This window comes from Chiroxiphia lanceolata, chromosome 18 (genome assembly GCF_009829145.1).
Source record: "Chiroxiphia lanceolata isolate bChiLan1 chromosome 18, bChiLan1.pri, whole genome shotgun sequence".
NCBI classification, from domain to species: Eukaryota; Metazoa; Chordata; class Aves; order Passeriformes; family Pipridae; genus Chiroxiphia; species Chiroxiphia lanceolata.
In genome coordinates, this window is record NC_045654.1 from 12,333,540 (window position 1) to 12,350,214 (window position 16,675).

The following is a 16,675-nucleotide window of genomic DNA, read 5'->3' on the forward strand; positions in this document are numbered from 1 at the left end:
GTCTGCTGCCATGAAGTTCTCCCTTCCCACTGGGAAAACACACAGGTTGAGCTGGAGTTGGTAGTCTCTTAGTAAAGAAGACCCTGGAGCTCTGCAGGCACCAGTGATTAGAGCTTCTGGTGTTTCTGTATGGATGACCACCACCCATCAGAGGGCAGCATGACCTCAGCCAGGGTCACGTTTGGTCAACCTCCAATAGTCTGACCTGGGAATATGCAGCTGAGAGAAAGCAGGCGTGGAATGACCTGGGAACATCTGTGGAAGGGAGATCTGTGTGATGGGATTTGACAGGTGTCTGTGGTGCTACTTTAAAATATCTGTCCAGATGTGTCTGCTGGGCAGCAGCAGAGTTCCCAGGTGAGGAGACCATGAGGACAAGTGGAGCAATTTGGCTGAAACTCTGGATGTTCAAGTGTGTTTTTATCCTGTGGTACCCTTGCAAACAAGTGAATTCCTGCTTTTCCCAGCCCTGTGCCTCAGAGGGGTGCAGATGTTTGACTTCTCACAGAAGAAAGAGTATTTCCAGCACTCAGCAAAAGGGGGCATGGCACTCCCACGCCCAGTCTCCCTCATATTCTCCCTTCTGTCACAGGGGGATATAAGAGGGGGACCATGAGTTCCTGTCACATGAGTGCAGTTTGCAGTAGGTCTTATCCAAAATCAGGACATGGATCCTATTCTAGTCTCATTAGAAACAATACCTTGTGTAGGCTGCTGAGTCCTCTACTGGAAGAGAGGGAGCAGCTCATTAGGAATGCACTTCCTTCATCTCTGTTGGCTCTGGAAGGCTTTCGTGGTCATGTACAATCAGGACAAACGAGAGATCAGAAACCCTCGAAGCAAAAGCCATGCTTGGGCGAGCAGAGCTTTGCAGGGCCCATGCTAACCCTGCTTTACAAAGCACATATCAGACACTTGGCACCTCCTGCATTTATAGGGATGAAGGAAGTAATTTCCTTATTGGCCTCCATCTCCTTCAGGGGTATGGATGGGCCTTAGCTCTCAAAGCTCTTCTCCCTGTGAGCCTGCCAGGGGAGCAAGCTCATGGCTGCCCTCGGGAGCCTGTCTAAATAGTTCTGGCAGCATGATGTAGAGGAGCCTGGCTGTTATTCTTACCCCTTGGGTCACTCGAGGTAGCGGTGACGTAATGGAAGAACTTTGCTCCGCGTTCTCTGTCGCGGCAGCTCGTCTGTCGGCTGCCCCGCTGAGATCTGCACCAGAGCTGGTGTTGTGTTTGTCGTGCAGAGGGGGATGGCCCCGGTGCTGCTCCACTGGCAGAGGCTGTTTCTCATTAGGAAAGTGAAACATGTTCCTCTGGGCGCCGCCAAAGGCGATCTGTTCATTTGCTGTTGTCCACCCCGCTGGGAGCCAGCGCAGGTGTCCTCACCTCCCACGTTACCGTGAGCGCAGGGCTTTGTGCTTTGCCCTGCTCTACCAGTCCCTTTGGCATGGGCAGGATGAAGTGGCTGTAGCTGTGTGAGCTGGCACCTCTGCAGGTCCTGAGCAAAGCCATTCAGGGGTAATGTCTCCCCTTGCATGAGTATCTGAAGACTGGTACGGGCCAACTTGGTAAGTGCTTGCCAGGAGATGTTGATCCTTCAGCAATTCCTGTCTTCTTGGGTCCCACCCAGGAGGCTGCCAAGAGAAATGGTCTTGACAAATACCTGAAGGGGCTGCTTTACCAGCTCAGAAGAAGTATCCCAAAGCACAGGAAGCGCTCTAATGCCATCCTGAGCCTTGCAAACACAATTGAGGCGTTGAGTTTTAATCTGACCCTGCTCCCTACGTGCTTGCCCGTGTCTCTATGGGTGAGCAAACAAACACCAGCCAGCAGGCTCTGCTGACAGGCAGAGCTGTGTGTGTTCCTGCCCATGCTATCTCAGGTTTGTTTGGGCTAGGCTGGGCTGGGCAGGTGTGCCCAGGGGAGCTCTGGGGCTGTACCTGTGCAGCAGATAGCAGAGAGAAAGTACCCTATTGTTCTCAGCCTGGAGTCAGGGCTCTCACCTCGCTTGAACCCAGCTCTGGACTGTGTTGGCAGAGATGGATGTGAAGAGCTCTGGTAAATGTTAAGCAATAATTCAAACACGTATCTGTGAATATCCATCCTAGCACCGAACTTCTGAAGATGGGTATTTTGGGTGGCTCTTCCCAGCACTGCAGAAGAGCAGCTCGTGCTGCTGGTGTGTCTGGCTGAGCCCATCGTTACAGGCAGAGCAGCAGAGACAGTGCTGCTATTGGATTTTCTCCTTCACTTCTTGCCTTTTGAAGCCATGATTGCAGGGCAGATTTAATTTGGCTTTTTTCATGCCAGAGCAAATGCCTAGGTGCAGTATTTACCATTATTTAGTACTTAGCAAAACATGCTGGATTAAGGCAGTGAGAGAAACGTTGGAAATTAATGCTAATCTTGCTTTTTACATTGATTACAAGTTATGTCACTAGGGACTCATATTCCAAACAGGAGACAAGCAGCCCCTTGTGATTGCTGGTGAAATCCAGTGCCAGAAGGGAGAGAGGAGCAGCAGCCAGCTGGGGAGACAGTACCCTCACAAGTGCTCTGCAGCTTGTCCCCGTGCAAGTGCAGGTCCCTGCTCAATAACCTCTGTGGTGGTTGTTTGACTCCAGGTCTGTCTTCTGAATCTTTTCCTCTGTGCTCCCAAGCTTTGCTTCTTGGGCTGGGAGCCAGGGAATCAGGCTTATCAAGCACCAGACTGTTTGTTTTTCCAACGGGTGTGTAAATTGTGCCCTTGTTATCAGTGAAACCAGGTCCGCTCACGGCCTTCTGGGCTGCGGGCGGTGCAGGGCTCTGATCTCCTGCTCCTGTGCTTTTTGAGGGTGGGGGAGTTGCATGAGTTTCCACAGCATCAAACACCAGGTGATCACTGCTGTGGCCCTACCACAGCAGCGCTGTGTGTTTGGATTTGTAGCAGATGTGTAAGTGGTGGGACACACAACTGCAGGGTCATGCAGCCAGGGCTGCTGAGCTTTCCAGTGGTCCTGCCCTTACTCTGAAATAAGGACAGGAAAATGCTGTTGTTTTGAAGAATGCTGTTTGTCTGGTTAAAGATGTGCTGTGGTCAAGTGGGATGTAACAATGCTGGAGCAGTTTCAAAGAAGGTCCAGGTCTGGACCACTGGGATTTTTGCTCAGATCTGGAGCAAAAGATCTGTATCTTTTGGTGGTTGGTTCAGTTCTGCTCACAGTCCCATAAACAGAGGGTTTACCCGTGGGAGACTCTGCCCTGTGCTGCTCTTCATGATCAAAAATCATCCTTGATCTACACCCTGATAAGATTCCAGGAACCAACTCGTCCTGCCTTGATAAAACTACCTGTTCTGGTGCTCCAGCCCTGCACACCTGGGCACAGCCCTGGAGCAGCCTCTGCCTCTCCTGTGTGCTGGATTTGGCTCATACCCAGCTCTGTCCCTGTTGCTTCTCCCATCCTAGCCAAACCAAACGCAATGTGCTCGTGTGTGTGCTGCGAGAGCCCTGCCAGGAACAAAGAAGAGTCCAAATATTTGTATTGGGTTGTTACTCTTTCCATTCAAGCAGTAAATGATAAACTTCAGCAGAGTCTTTTGGTACCCAGTGTGGGATTTCCACTGTACTGGCTCCAGCTTCACAAACTCACCGAGATGAAACACCTGCAATTAACAGCTGGGTTTTAACTTGAGGGGAAATGACTGAGAGTGATTGAAACGTAGCCTTAAAAAACAAACAAACAAAAAACCTGAGACAAATCATCAGACCGTCCCTGTGTCAAATGAGAAGTATCGGGTCTTTCTGTGCAGGTTCATGCAGAACAGCGTTTTCACTCTGAGCTCTGGAGCTCTGCTAGTGATTTCTGTCCCAGTGCCTGGGACACAAGCTGTCAGTCTGCACGCAAATATTTCAGAGCTGCCTTCCTTTGGAAAGTTCCAAGCTTAAAGCCATGTGGAGGCCTGAGTTTCTTTGGGACTGAAGCATTTGGGAAGCTGCTGTGCTTTGCTGCTTGGTAAACCCAGAGAGTGGTGAGACAGCCCCAGGTGTGAGCTAGCTCAGGAAACAAGATAGTTTGGTATCACTGAGCCTGTTCAAAGCTCAGGGTAAAGGAAGGAAAGGCATAAACCAGCCTTATGGGATTCCATACGCCAAGATCAGTAGCAAAGCATTACAAGGAATGCAACCATCCAATGCTCTGGCTACAGCAGGTTAAAATCTGTAGGTTAAAATCTGTCCTAACACACAAGGTAAGCAGCACTCAGGGCAATGACTGAGATTTGCCCCCCTGCTCTGTCATACTAAAATAGATGTTGTACCAGGTAGTCATGAGTTGAATGTCTGCAGTTAAAAAAAAACCAGTCCCAAGGAAACCCACACTGCTCTGTCTGTGGGGTCTGCTTGGCTCTGTGCAGCTGGGGGTGTTGGTTCAGGAGCAGGATCCATGGTGGAGGAAAAAACAGCAGATGTTTCTGCCCTGGGCTCAGTTCAGAGCAATAGGTATGATGTGCTGATGGCACTTTGGCTATAAAATAAACTGGGAATATCTCTGGGATTTTTTTTTTTTTTGGTAGGATATGCAAGATGTTTTCATCAATTCTTGAAAAAAAATGATCCAATCTGTGGCAAGGCTTAAGCTCCAACTAGATAGACTTTCTCAGTAGCACAGGCCTGGAGATCTCAATGTGCTCTTTGTGGATTCTACCTTTTTTCTTCTTTCCCCCATCCCCCTTGGTCTTTTTGTCTATATTACTTGAGATCTTCCATAATTCCCAGAAAGTCACAGCCTTTCCTGGGATCAGTCTGGACTGGATAACTACCTGTGCTTGACAAATTCTGATTGCTTTCTCAAGCTAATTTGATATTCCCTATTAGTCCCACCATGAGTTTTCTGACTCAGAAGTTTCTTATAGGAATTCATTAGCCCCGAAACTTAAAGGATTGACTCTTCAGGCTTAAATACTGCCTATAATTACCTTCCCTTTGTGCTGTACTTTGGTTGATATCTCTAGTGTTTCATTTTACACAGCAGACAGTACTAATATTATAACATCAAGTTAAATCACATCTACTTTGGGTAACTGAAAAGCTATTAAAAATGTCAAGAGCTTCAGAAAAAAAAAACTAATGTCAGAGGTGGAACTCTTTCTGGCTTCCTTTTTTGTCCTATTCATCACACAGAACAGAGACAAGAGGCACTGTCTGAATCTGCTTCAGCTGCTCTCTGTATCCAGAAAGGATGCATTTTGGCAGCCTCTTTAAGCTCCCTCCTTCTTACTTAGGTCACTTCTGAGATCACTCAGGAGCTGAGGAATTTCCCAGTAGCCTGCTTCTCTAAGGGCTCTGTCCTGTTTTGCTTCTGGGCTCAGGCTGACACTTGACAGTTATGCCTATTGGGGCTGTAATAATGTATGTATTTAAATGTATATATTCCAGGCAGAGAGTAGAAGGTGGGTAGGCACTATATTGTCCACATTAGAAATGCTTAAATTCAATTTATTAGCATAGCCTGATCCTAACCTTCACTGAGTGACACCTTTGAGCAGTGGGTAGCAAAGGGCTAAATCCTTTACTGCCCCTAGCACTGGCAGCTGGTAGAGGTCAAGGACACAAGGAGATAACTCTGCTAAATGTATTTCTTTTTCAAGATAAATGAAATACAGGTCTAAAACAAACCCTGTGCCAAGGCTATGTATGCATCATTGTCTATTTAAGAACAGTTGATTGATAACAGTTCTTGCAGTCAGCACAGGGAGTTCTGTTGGAAATTTTCTGGAAAATACATGTACACAGCAAACCTGTTACAGTGAAGTGTATGATAAGAGGATTTACTCTTCAGTGAAGTTAGAGGGCAAACAGCAAAGAGGCCTTGATTTTTCTGGATAACAAGGAGAAGGAAAAAAACCCCAGATGTTATGTAAGGCAGCAAGGTATAAGCTGGTCACTTTGTGTAGTTACAGAATAGTTTTAACGCTGCCTTTATTCATCGCTCATTGTGAATCTGGAACATTTTCATTACTCATGTTCTCCTGAAATTTTTCATCTCCCCTCCCCTGCTAGAGGCAATTAAGGCAGGAATTCTGGCAGCCTTTTTCTGCCAGCCCAGTGGTTCTTCATTCCCACTTGCAACCTGTGGTGCTCCAGTGAGGGGGCATTTGTGTTGGAACAACCCAACACTGGCAGGGCTGCCCTGAACAGCTCCAGGGCTCTGCTAGAGAAAAGCCACGAGTTACAGGCTGGAATCTGGAACACGGTGTGCTGCTCAGGAGCTGCCAGCAGGGATGCTGGGTAACTCACTGCTGGGATGACCAGTGATGCCTCCACCTGGCCCAAGCCAGGCTGATGGGCAGGGACAGGCAGGACATTTCCTGTGTGAGGCAGAGCATGTGCCTCCTGGATCACAAGGGAACTGGCTGAGCGATTACACGGAGGACACTTGATCCCCCATGTAACAGCAGATCCTCTGTGATTCAGATAAGAACACGCTCATGTTGTGAAAATGGTGTAATTTGCTCCAGGGCCTGTTTGTGCATGGTCTTTCTAACTGAATCCAACCACAAGAATTTCTCTGATCAAATTAGACAGGTTGGTTGGCCGTGGGTGGGTCTGTGGGTGGCAGTTCTCATCCTCAGTGACAGTGCTGACTTGCAGTGCCTGATAATGTTTGTATTTTCATTGTTCCTGGCATATTTTTCTTATATATATATATATATATATATATATATATATATTTAAGTGGGGCATCCTCTTCAGGTATGGGGCACCTTCCCCTGAAGCTCTCTGTCAGAAAAACTAAACCTCCCATCCTCAAAGACCTGCTCCTCTCAGCTCTCTGTCACCTGGGATGATCAGAAGGAATGTGCAGGCATGGGAGGGAATGAGTGTGCATCTTGCTATGGCTGCTGCTACTCAGGTCCAATGGCTTTTTCTTGTGTCAGAGTCACAGGGACAGCTCTTCTGTGCCTTACACAGCACACTGTGCTCACTCAGGTATCAGCAGGTTTCTTTTTTATCATGGCCTCAATTTCATGTCCTGTGACACATTAAATGGATGTCACAATGATTACACATGTCTTTCAAGCTGATTCTCCTCTTAAGCATGTTGGCTGGCATTACCCAGCTCCTCTCCTGGTGCGAGTCCGTGTAATTAGAATTGTTTCATCTGGCTGAGTGAGGCTCCAGGCTCCTATAAGGGTGTTACAGTAAATTGAGAATGGTTGAGTAAGGTCTTAAAACACACAGCCTGAGGATGATGAAGGGCTTGCAGTTTTTCATGAAAAAAGATTTAGACTTTAAAAGATTAAGACTGTTGATAGAAAAATCTGATTCTCAGTGTAAACACTGAGATCTAAAGGAAGTTGTGCCAAGCACAAATCCTAGTCTTATAAACCACAGGATGTCATTAAAAATAAACAACTTTTCTTAAAACAAATAGTTCCAGTGTTCCTCTCTTTCCCCTAGCTGCCATTTAAACTCTATTCTTCTGCTGGCTTTTCTCCTCTTTATCCATCATATATAGCTTCTGAAGGAGAAAATCTTGAGCATACAATCAGTATAGTTGGAATTATATGTTATTTAAACCAAACTGATTGTGATGTTTTGAAGGCAAAAATGTATTTCATTGCTCCCTAGACTCAGGTCTATAGTATTATATCTCCAAGAGAACTCAAATAGGCCATTAGGATCCCAGAGATGAGAAGAGTCAGGCTGAGAATGAATGCCAAATTAAAAATAAAAGGGTATTTTCTATCCCCTGTAAGTCCCAAGTGGACAAGTTTTCCAGTGCCAATTCCTTTGTGTTCCTCTGGAATTTACACACCTGACCAGCAGGATCCCAGACCTTCCTACAGCCTCTGTTACTGCAGTTGATCACTGGCCCCACAATATTTAATGTATTTCATCCTCTCTACTTTGCAATTCCACCCACCCTGTTTTAGAGGGAACAGAGAGGTCTGTCTGTGTGACTTAATTTACCACCATGATTATGTTATTGCTGATGCAGAGGTGCCCAGAGCTTCCCAGGAAATTCATCACAAAGCAAGGAGCAGGAATGCATCCAGGACTTTGGATATGTGTGTGCAGACCCCCTTTCCATGCCCTGTCCATGGGGCAAGGCACTTTTTTACACTGTTAAGCAAGTGCATAACCTTTTGGCTGAAGGGGAGGCAGACAGCCTTGTCTCCTGTATTTTATCTTGTGGTTCATTTATGGCTACATTCTGGTTTCCATGTATTTGTATTTTGTTTATTTGCACTAGAATGGAAGGGAACTGCAATTAAATACAAGCTGGTATTAATGGCTTGTTGCATGTGGTTATGCTTTCTGTAACTGGATTATACTAATGTTGCTATTCAAGCCTCAAAGCTGCAAAAAGTGTCCCATCCTAATTACATAACCCCAGCTGAGGTCCCTTGGTAATAAGTGAATGCATAAAACTCTTCCTGATGAGTTTCTCACGAGTCAGAAAGAGGATGTTGGTATCCTGCTTATTATGCCATGTTAATTTTAAAAGGCTCTTGTCAACCAATAACCCAATAACTCTTCTTCCCTCTGGGTTTTGTCAGGTTAATCCATGAGTCATGGAATATTTGACTACGAATTCATGAGTCATGGGAAAGCACCACAGCCCTCACAGTTCTGGATGATCTTGCTGTCCGGTACTGCCAGGTCAAGTGTCTTCCCAATGCCTGGATGTGCATCACAAATGCATCCTGCAACATTTTATAGTGTCAATAAAACCAAAATCCTCCACTGGGAAATATTAGTGTTAATCTGACTTATTAGCAGAACAATTCTCTGGGGAGCGCATTAGCAATGGACACAGAATTCATAAGCCGGGGTCATCCTTTTTCCTCTTGCTTTAATTCAGATATTTGTTTTTATTAGTGAATGTGCCTCATTGCATTTGACAAGGGACAAATGGCAAATGCTGAGCTGTGTACATTTCTTGTCTTTAATTGGACATAACCATTACCACATTAGTTGGTAACCAAATCAAAGTAGTGCAGAAATAATGATGAGAAATTAGGTCTTCAAAGACTTCGTCATTTATACAGACAAGGGAAAGGAAGAGACAGTCTAGGGGACTGAATGCCTAAATACTTCTCAAAAATGCACCTTGCATTTGTCAGGCAAGAAGTCAACAACTACAGACCTTTGGTCCCAGGCAAGTGCTTCACCTAAACTGCATTTTGGGCAATTGCTCTGTGAATTCATAGAGCAGAGAGCTCAGATGTGCAAAAAGAGAAGGAAAGTAATAATTAAAAAAATCAGATTAAAAATAACTTATTTTATTATCACCTTGTCCTTAGGTCTTCCTCTTTGCTGTGGAGCTATAAGTGCTGTGATATAGATATGGGTGGGTCTGACATCTTAGCAGAGCAGTTGTTTTTATATACTTTTTAAACGGGTTTGAAAGCACCTAACACTGAAAAAACCTTTCTGATGCTCCATTGGAAACTTTTCTTGCATGCCACTCATTGATTTGGGCTTCTGTGTGGGTGAATTGTCCCTCTGGTTTCCTAGAAACACACAGGGACTAGGGATCATTGCTTTGGAGTGTGGCAACACAGGTACAGATCCCAGCTGCTGCAACCAGCAGTGGCCAGGCTCAGCTTTCAAGTTCCTGGGAGCAGCCTGTCCTTGTCAGTTGAGAAAACTGATAACAGGTCCAGATGAAGAGCCTGAGTATTTTTTTTTTCCCCCAAGTGATCTTTCTTTGTATACATAAGAGTGATAACTTCTAAGGAGAGATTTAGGAGTAACTGTTCATCTTGGGCTTTTAGGGAGAGAAACTCTCAGCTTCTGCCCAAAACTAGAACACTGAAAATAAACCACAGAAACGGGAAGAGAGCTGGGCATGACACAATTTGCTTGTCCAAGGACACAGTTTGTCCTTGCCTGTGTCATTCCTGTCAGATGTTTGCCCACCCTGTCCCAGGAAGGCTCCAGCAGTGACAGTGCTCGTCTGCCTGGGTACCCCACTCCCCTTCTGAACTCATCAGCAGGGGGACAGATCTCCTTCACAGCTGCTGAAGCTTCTTATGCCTTGTCCTATCTGCTGTGGACATTCCTCGCTGTTACAGCTGTTATTTACACATCTGTAAATAAAGGAAGTTATCATTTCTGCCCAGGCTTTACATGGGGTGAGTAAGGCCTTGGCTGGACAAATGCCTACTCAAAATTGTATATGCTACTGGCCAACTTGAAAACACAGACACCTCCAAGCCACTTAGTCATAAAGAGGAAAGTTTCATTAACAGTCCCTTCCCAAGGCAAAGCTGAAAGCTTGCTGGAAGCAGTTGGGAATCCCAAGTGAGCTGGTCCCAGGAGTAGGGTGCTCCTGGCCCGTGCCTTCCCTCCCCATGGGCAGCAGTGCTGAGGCACCAAACCCCAGAAAGAGCCCAGCCAAAAAGAAAATGCCCTGAGAATCCCATGTTTAGGTTGTTGCATGTCTTGGACTTCCCAGGTTCATGACAGAGAGGAAGAAATGAGTATTTCTATAATCCTGTGTTCTTCTGTGGCTCTTTGCTGTAATCCAGCAGTGAAAGGGTGTTAAACCTGCTCTTTAAGTGGCAGGTTTTAGAGCAGGAAAAACAACAAAGGCCTCTGATTCATAACAGGACAGATACAGGCTTCTCTGGGAAGTCACTGCTGACTTCTAATATTTTAGATTTCATTGGTGGTTTTTGTCTTAAGGTTGCTTTTAAGAAGGTCGAAGACACCTGAGGTGATAATGTGACTTCACTGTCAACCTAGACTGCTTTAGACAGACTTTATTAGGCTGAAAGGTTCTTTCTGACCATGAACTTTAGCTCTCTCCTGGAGAAGAACATAGTCCTTAAACCTGGAGCCTTACTCTGTATTAGTCATGCCCCCTCCTCATCCATCCCACCATGGCCATGCCCTATCTAAAAAGAAGCCCAGGCTGAGAGCTGAGCAACCTTCTTCTGCCTTCCTAAACTATGACTCCATAGATGTGAAAGAAAAGGGATATAACAGTCTTCCTCATGCCATGAGGTGAGTAGTTATTTTTTTATGCAGAGGTCTCCAAAGCAAGGACTGGTGCCAAAGCACATTGGAGCTGCTGCAGAGGATCCTGTTGACTTGAATGGATGTTGGAGGGAATCCCAGAGCACAAAAGTGAGGCCTGAGTCTGTACCTGAACAAATCATGGCTTTGCCAGGACTGCTTTGAGGGGCCCCATGGATGGCACAGAGTGAAGTGTGTGTGTGCAGCTGTGCAGGGAGGCTGAGGGTGGTGAGCGTGGGTCTGCTCCCAACACAGGCAGAGATGACATCTTGTGAGGAACTGCACAGTGATACCTGCTGATTTATGGACAAGCAATACTTGTTCTGGCAAAAAATAGCTTCCAATTAGCCTGAAAACAGACTGCTCTGGGTGGAGGATTTGCAGACTCTCTTATTTATTGGCAAACCTCATTTTAATATAATCAGCTGCTTGACAGGCAGGTTAGGTAATGATCCTTGATGTGAGTGCTAACAGATTTGAACACCAAGTACAACCTTTAGTGCCCAGAGCCCTCTGCCAGTAGGTGAAATATATTTGGTATTAAAATGCCATAGGAACCCAGGAAGCCCCTTGCCAGAGCACCTTGCTGAGTACATTAAAACACTGCCTTCAATAATTCATAATATCTGTTCAGTAAGCTGGTGTGTATGTGTGGGGAGGGGGGTAATAAAACAACTCAGACCTGGCCTGCCAGGATAATTTAGTGGCCAGTTAAATCTCTCAACGCTATTAATCAGTGAAGTGGCCCACAGCATAAATAAATCCCGAATGTAATATGACAGGGCTATGGAAGCACATGGGAAGCGATTCTTCCTCTCCTGTGTGTGATGTTAAGTGCCATACTGCTCCAGCAGCTGGTATTTGAATAACCTCAATGCTCTAATACCTCAAACATTCAGGCTTTCCAGCTGTGTTATCCCGTGTTTAGATGTCACCTAAATGTCTTCCACTCTGCTGTGCGTGCGACACAGGGAGCAGTTGGCTGTGAAAGCTGGAGCAGATTGTGAACTCCACCACTGAATCCAGTGTCTCGTTTCACTGATCAAGAGCTGATGTTGCAAGTGGAGGATCACTCCCTTCCTAAGACAAAAGCGTTTTACCAGAGTTGGAATGTTGTTTCTGCAGATCCCCGGCCAGGTATGAACAAATACTCTTGACACAACTTATACTGCTGCTGTAAATTTACAGATGCTTTCAGGACTCCAAATTGATCTACTCATTCAGCCTCTCCAGGAATGCAACACAACAATGCTGTGTTCAAAATTCTCCTATCCTGGTGAATTTGGTGCAATTCTACTGTAATCTGTGTCTTACCCTTACTGTACTGAGCCAGAACCCAACCTAAGAGCAGACATCAGAAATGGGTATGATTAAAGGACATACTTTTAATTATCCATTAGATTCAGCCTGTCGCTTCCCCTCTATTCATTAATGCTGGGCTAATATTTACTTCTATGACTTAGATATTTGTAGACTTTCCACATATTTCTTCCACCAAACTGATTTTCAGCCAAGCACTGCATATTCAGTACCTTCACTCCTTCCTGATGAATCTGGCAAAAATTCCAGCTTTTGGGTTAGTGTTGGCTCTGCCCAGATACTGGCAACTACCCTCAGCTATTAGGAGGTTTGTGGAAAGCGGATGTGTAACTGCCTTAACATGTCTGAATTTGCATCAGATTTTGAATCCACACAAATACAGTGTCTGCTTTTCATCCAGATGTACTCTGAAACTCATACTCTGATCTTTCCTCCTGTGCTACTCTGTCCATCTCTTTTGGCATCTGCTTCTGTGAAGAAGATTAATTACCCAGCAGCAGCACTATATAGGACTGAGCTACAGCCTATATTAAAGCTCATCTTCAGGCTTTGCATTCATTTCACACAAAGAGGAGACATGGGATCAATTATAAGGCTCAACCCATGTGTGGTAACACATTCAATCACATCTTGCTTGTGTGCCTAAGCCTCATAGTCCAGCATTTCCCTTCCTCCAGAAATGCTGATATTTTTGTCCTGGTGTTCAGTGTCTGTGTCCATGAGGCAATTGCTGTAATAAACAGATTACACAGGAGGGCCTTGAAAACTCTCTCTGCATCAAGCAGAACTTTGATTTCAAAACAGAGATATACAGCAAGCGAAAGAACTTGTTCTTTGTGATTGCATCTGGCCAAGGGTTCCCCCACACCTTCCAGATGCAGGGGCTCAGCTTCATGGGTGGCTTCTGATCTCTCATCAGGCAGTGTGGGGAACACCAGGATGGAGTTGCTGAACTAGAAAAGCAAAGACATCATGATCTTGGGAAAGGTGGCTGTCTGGCCCACAGTGGATGCTTGTATTAAGAAGCTGGAACTGTCTAGAAAAGCATCAAGAAATGTGTCACACATCTGACACGGGTTCTCTGGGATATGACAGCTCAGGTCTCGGCTATACAGGAGCACATGTGAAATGTCACTGGTCAGAGAAGGCACAGGCAAAGGGGCACATCTTGCTCTTTGGGTGTAGGGACTGAAGTCTCACGTAAGTGTGCACAGAAGCTCTGGTGCCTACAGCAAAGTACACACAACAGCAGGCAGCTGAGCATGCACCAGCTCTCCACAGCATCCACCTGCCTTCCAAGTCAAACTTTTGCAGTCCAAAATGAAGTCTGTGCTGCTCCAGGTTCCTCCTAAAAGAGCTCGTTTAAAAGTTGTACCTACATGAGCTTCAGACACACCCTGAGCTACTGGTTCGGTACATGCATAATTTATTCCATAGGTTGGACTGTAATGAGAACAGTTTAGCCTCAGATGGAAATCTTTATTCTGTCTTTATTATAAATCTATACTCTGAGTTTGCTTGCTCTTGCATAATTCCCTCATACTTCTGTAGCTTTAACCAATTCCCCAGCTCAGAGATAATTACATTGTGCCTCTGCAGCCCAGAGGTAAGGATGGCACTCTGAGCTTACAGGAGACAGAAACAGCAATATTTATGACTCCTGATTAAAACATGGTATTGGAAAAAAGTATCACTTAAGTCATCAGGATATCAGTTGGCTGCTGTTTTCCTACACATTTGAATTAGAAAAAAGAATAAAGTTGCATTAAATTAAAAAGATAATTTCAAGACAATATTCAAAGGTTTCCCACAGTGGGTGTATGCTTATATTTTTCTCCACCCATCATAAATCTCAGCAGTAGATCTTTCCTCACTCATATTTTGCATTAGTAAATTGAACTCTCTGCTCTGTCCCCTCAAAGATTAATGCCTCCATCTGAGGAAGTAGTTGAATACGTGCTGGCGGTAGTGCTTTCATCATTAGCAAATGGGAGACTGTGGGAGGAGAACAGAATTTGCATGTGTTGGATGTTGGCCTAAACATACTCAAACTGAATTGTGGACATCAGGGAAGAATTGATAGAGCATAAGCATTTAATCAGCAAACCACAGAAAAAAAATATTTGAGGAATCCTACTTTTAATTAAAAAGCTTTTCATCCCTCTTTGTTCCAACAGGAACAAATGTGTCTGCAGAGTGCACTCTAAACATCTCAAACCCATATTTGCTGTCAAGTGGTATTACATTTTATTAGTGATCCTGGGAAAAGTTTTTAAATCTCTGTGGAAGTTTGAAATATTTTCACTACCCTATTTTCTGAAGACGCATTTGAGAGACATTTAAATGTACAAATGTTATACTAGTTCAGAGTAAGTGTGATGCCTCATGTGTGCCCGTGGCATCCAGTACAACTTGGTCCTGATCCTTGTACAGACCCCCAAGTTCCTTCACAGTTCTTCTGCTACCTTGGAGTTCCATTTATTCACCAGTGAGCCTGCTTCAAACAAGCCCAGTTTGCCTAAAATCAAAATAAAATGTCAGCAGAGAGGAGGTTGGTTGACTTTGCCATCTGGCTCTGTGGACAGCCGTGTGCAGAAAGCTACCTTAGGACCCACCTTTAATCCAATCTAAGTTACGTTAAGTTTTTTTTTTCACAACCAACAGCACGTGAAGGAACAAAATAAGCACACGCAGTACAGAACAAAGGCCATTCATCAGCGGGGTATTTTGGCCTCTAATTGAACAGCAGTCATATCGACTTCCTCCTGCGCCCAGCTCTGGGACTGAGTGTCTTTGCTGCGCTGGGGAAGGAAAGGCAGAAGCACCTGTGGGCACTGCAGATTTTACCACAGTTCTTGCAAGAGTGCACTTGCTAACCAGGGTGCTCTGGCTGCTTTCCAGCCAAGGCAGATACAAGATTTTGCCTGCCTAGAAATCATCTGAGAAGTTTCAAAACGTTTTGTTCATTTCCTGCCTTAAGCTTTTGCAACTATTACCTTCTGCATTAGAGACAGTGGCTTTTAACAACAGGTAAAATCAAATCTTGTGTCTGGCATTTGCCAAGTAGCTTGATATTTTTTGGAAGTTTGATGATGTTTGACATTTTTACCTGTGTCTGTGTTTAGTTTTTTAATTATCCCCTTGTGATCATTGACAAAGGCCTGAAATTGTAGATGTGGAGGATACAGGCCCAGAAGAGTGAAAGAAAACAAGTAACTAAGTATATTATATCTTTTTAAAAAGCAATTTTTAAATTCATTTCTGCTGAAATCACAAAGGTGCTCTAGTCCTGTTTCAGTTTGAAGGCTACTTCAACAGATAGAATCATCAGATTCCCATTGAAGAATATCCCACAAAGCACTAAATAACTGTTGGTATTTGAGGCACCAATTATGACCAGCCAGGCACTGCTACTTTTAGAATGGCCTTTGGTATGTGCTGTCATCTTTCCACCAAAGAGGAAGGTACCTGAACATGAGTTACGCAGGAACCAAGGGCAATAGACCAGAGGCCAGACATCTTATCAGTCAGCCACGGCTTTTGTGTAGATAACACAGCCTGACGCTGTGAAGTGCTGCTTGTTCCTAATTTTTGCCGTGAACAGGGATAACTGGAGGCACTCGGCGTCACGATACCGAGCACCCTCTGTGCTGGGTGACTGCGGAGCCATTGGCATTGTATGGGCAGGGCGTGTTTGGTGTTGCCATGCTGACGCAGGTCAATACACCAATTGATACCGAGCAGTTGTGTAAAAAACAAACTCCAGGCTGAGCGTGCGAGCAGGGGTGCTGCCTGCGAGGCACGTTGTTTTCTCTGCAGCTGGAATGTGATGTTCTGCGTCGGATGTCGCGATAAGTGTACAGACTGGAGCGAGTGCGCAAGTGCTCCGGATGCCGCCAGGGCTGGTGGGTTTGGGCAGTCTGGAGCAGAGATTGGGGCAAATGCGTGAGAGGTTCCTGCGGCAGAGGGAATGACCTGTGAGCCCACACCCACAGGGCAGAGCTTGTGGGTCACTGCACAGCAAGAGACTGGGGACGACCAAAACGCACACCAGGCTCTAGCCAGGAAAGGTTTCTTATCGCAGCAGTGGTTCCATGCTGAGCTCTGCAGCTCAGCGAGAAGGGTTCCTCAGAGGAAAGCTCCATGGAGGCACCCTCGGGCACTCTGGAAGCCTGGTTTGCTCCCCGCGGAGGAGCCGTGGTCCCCCAGCACGGGAGCGCGTGGAGAGGGGCCAGAGCCTGTGGAGGAAGAGGTGGGCAATGCTGGGGGAGAAGAGGGGGTGATGGGACTGGAGTCCATCTGGACCCTTCAATGACTCCTGGGGTGAACTTTTAACAGTTCACCT

General features: G+C 45.5%; 1 protein-coding gene across 5 annotated transcripts in view; it reads left to right on the plus strand.

Moving 5' to 3' along the window:
• The first annotated feature begins 1,304 nt into the window (after positions 1 to 1,304).
• ULK1 (unc-51 like autophagy activating kinase 1) overlaps positions 1,305 to 16,675 on the plus strand; it is a 94,887-nt gene continuing 79,516 nt past the window's right edge. For 3 of the 5 annotated variants that reach the window (XM_032705553.1, XM_032705556.1, XM_032705554.1), the window contains exon 1: positions 16,410 to 16,582. In XM_032705553.1, coding sequence (XP_032561444.1) covers positions 16,425 to 16,582 — 158 coding nt within the window. In that variant the 5' untranslated portion in view covers positions 16,410 to 16,424. Of the gene's footprint in view, positions 1,570 to 16,409; positions 16,583 to 16,675 lie in introns of those variants that run through there. The other 2 variants (XM_032705558.1, XM_032705559.1) reach the window with 1 other exon arrangement.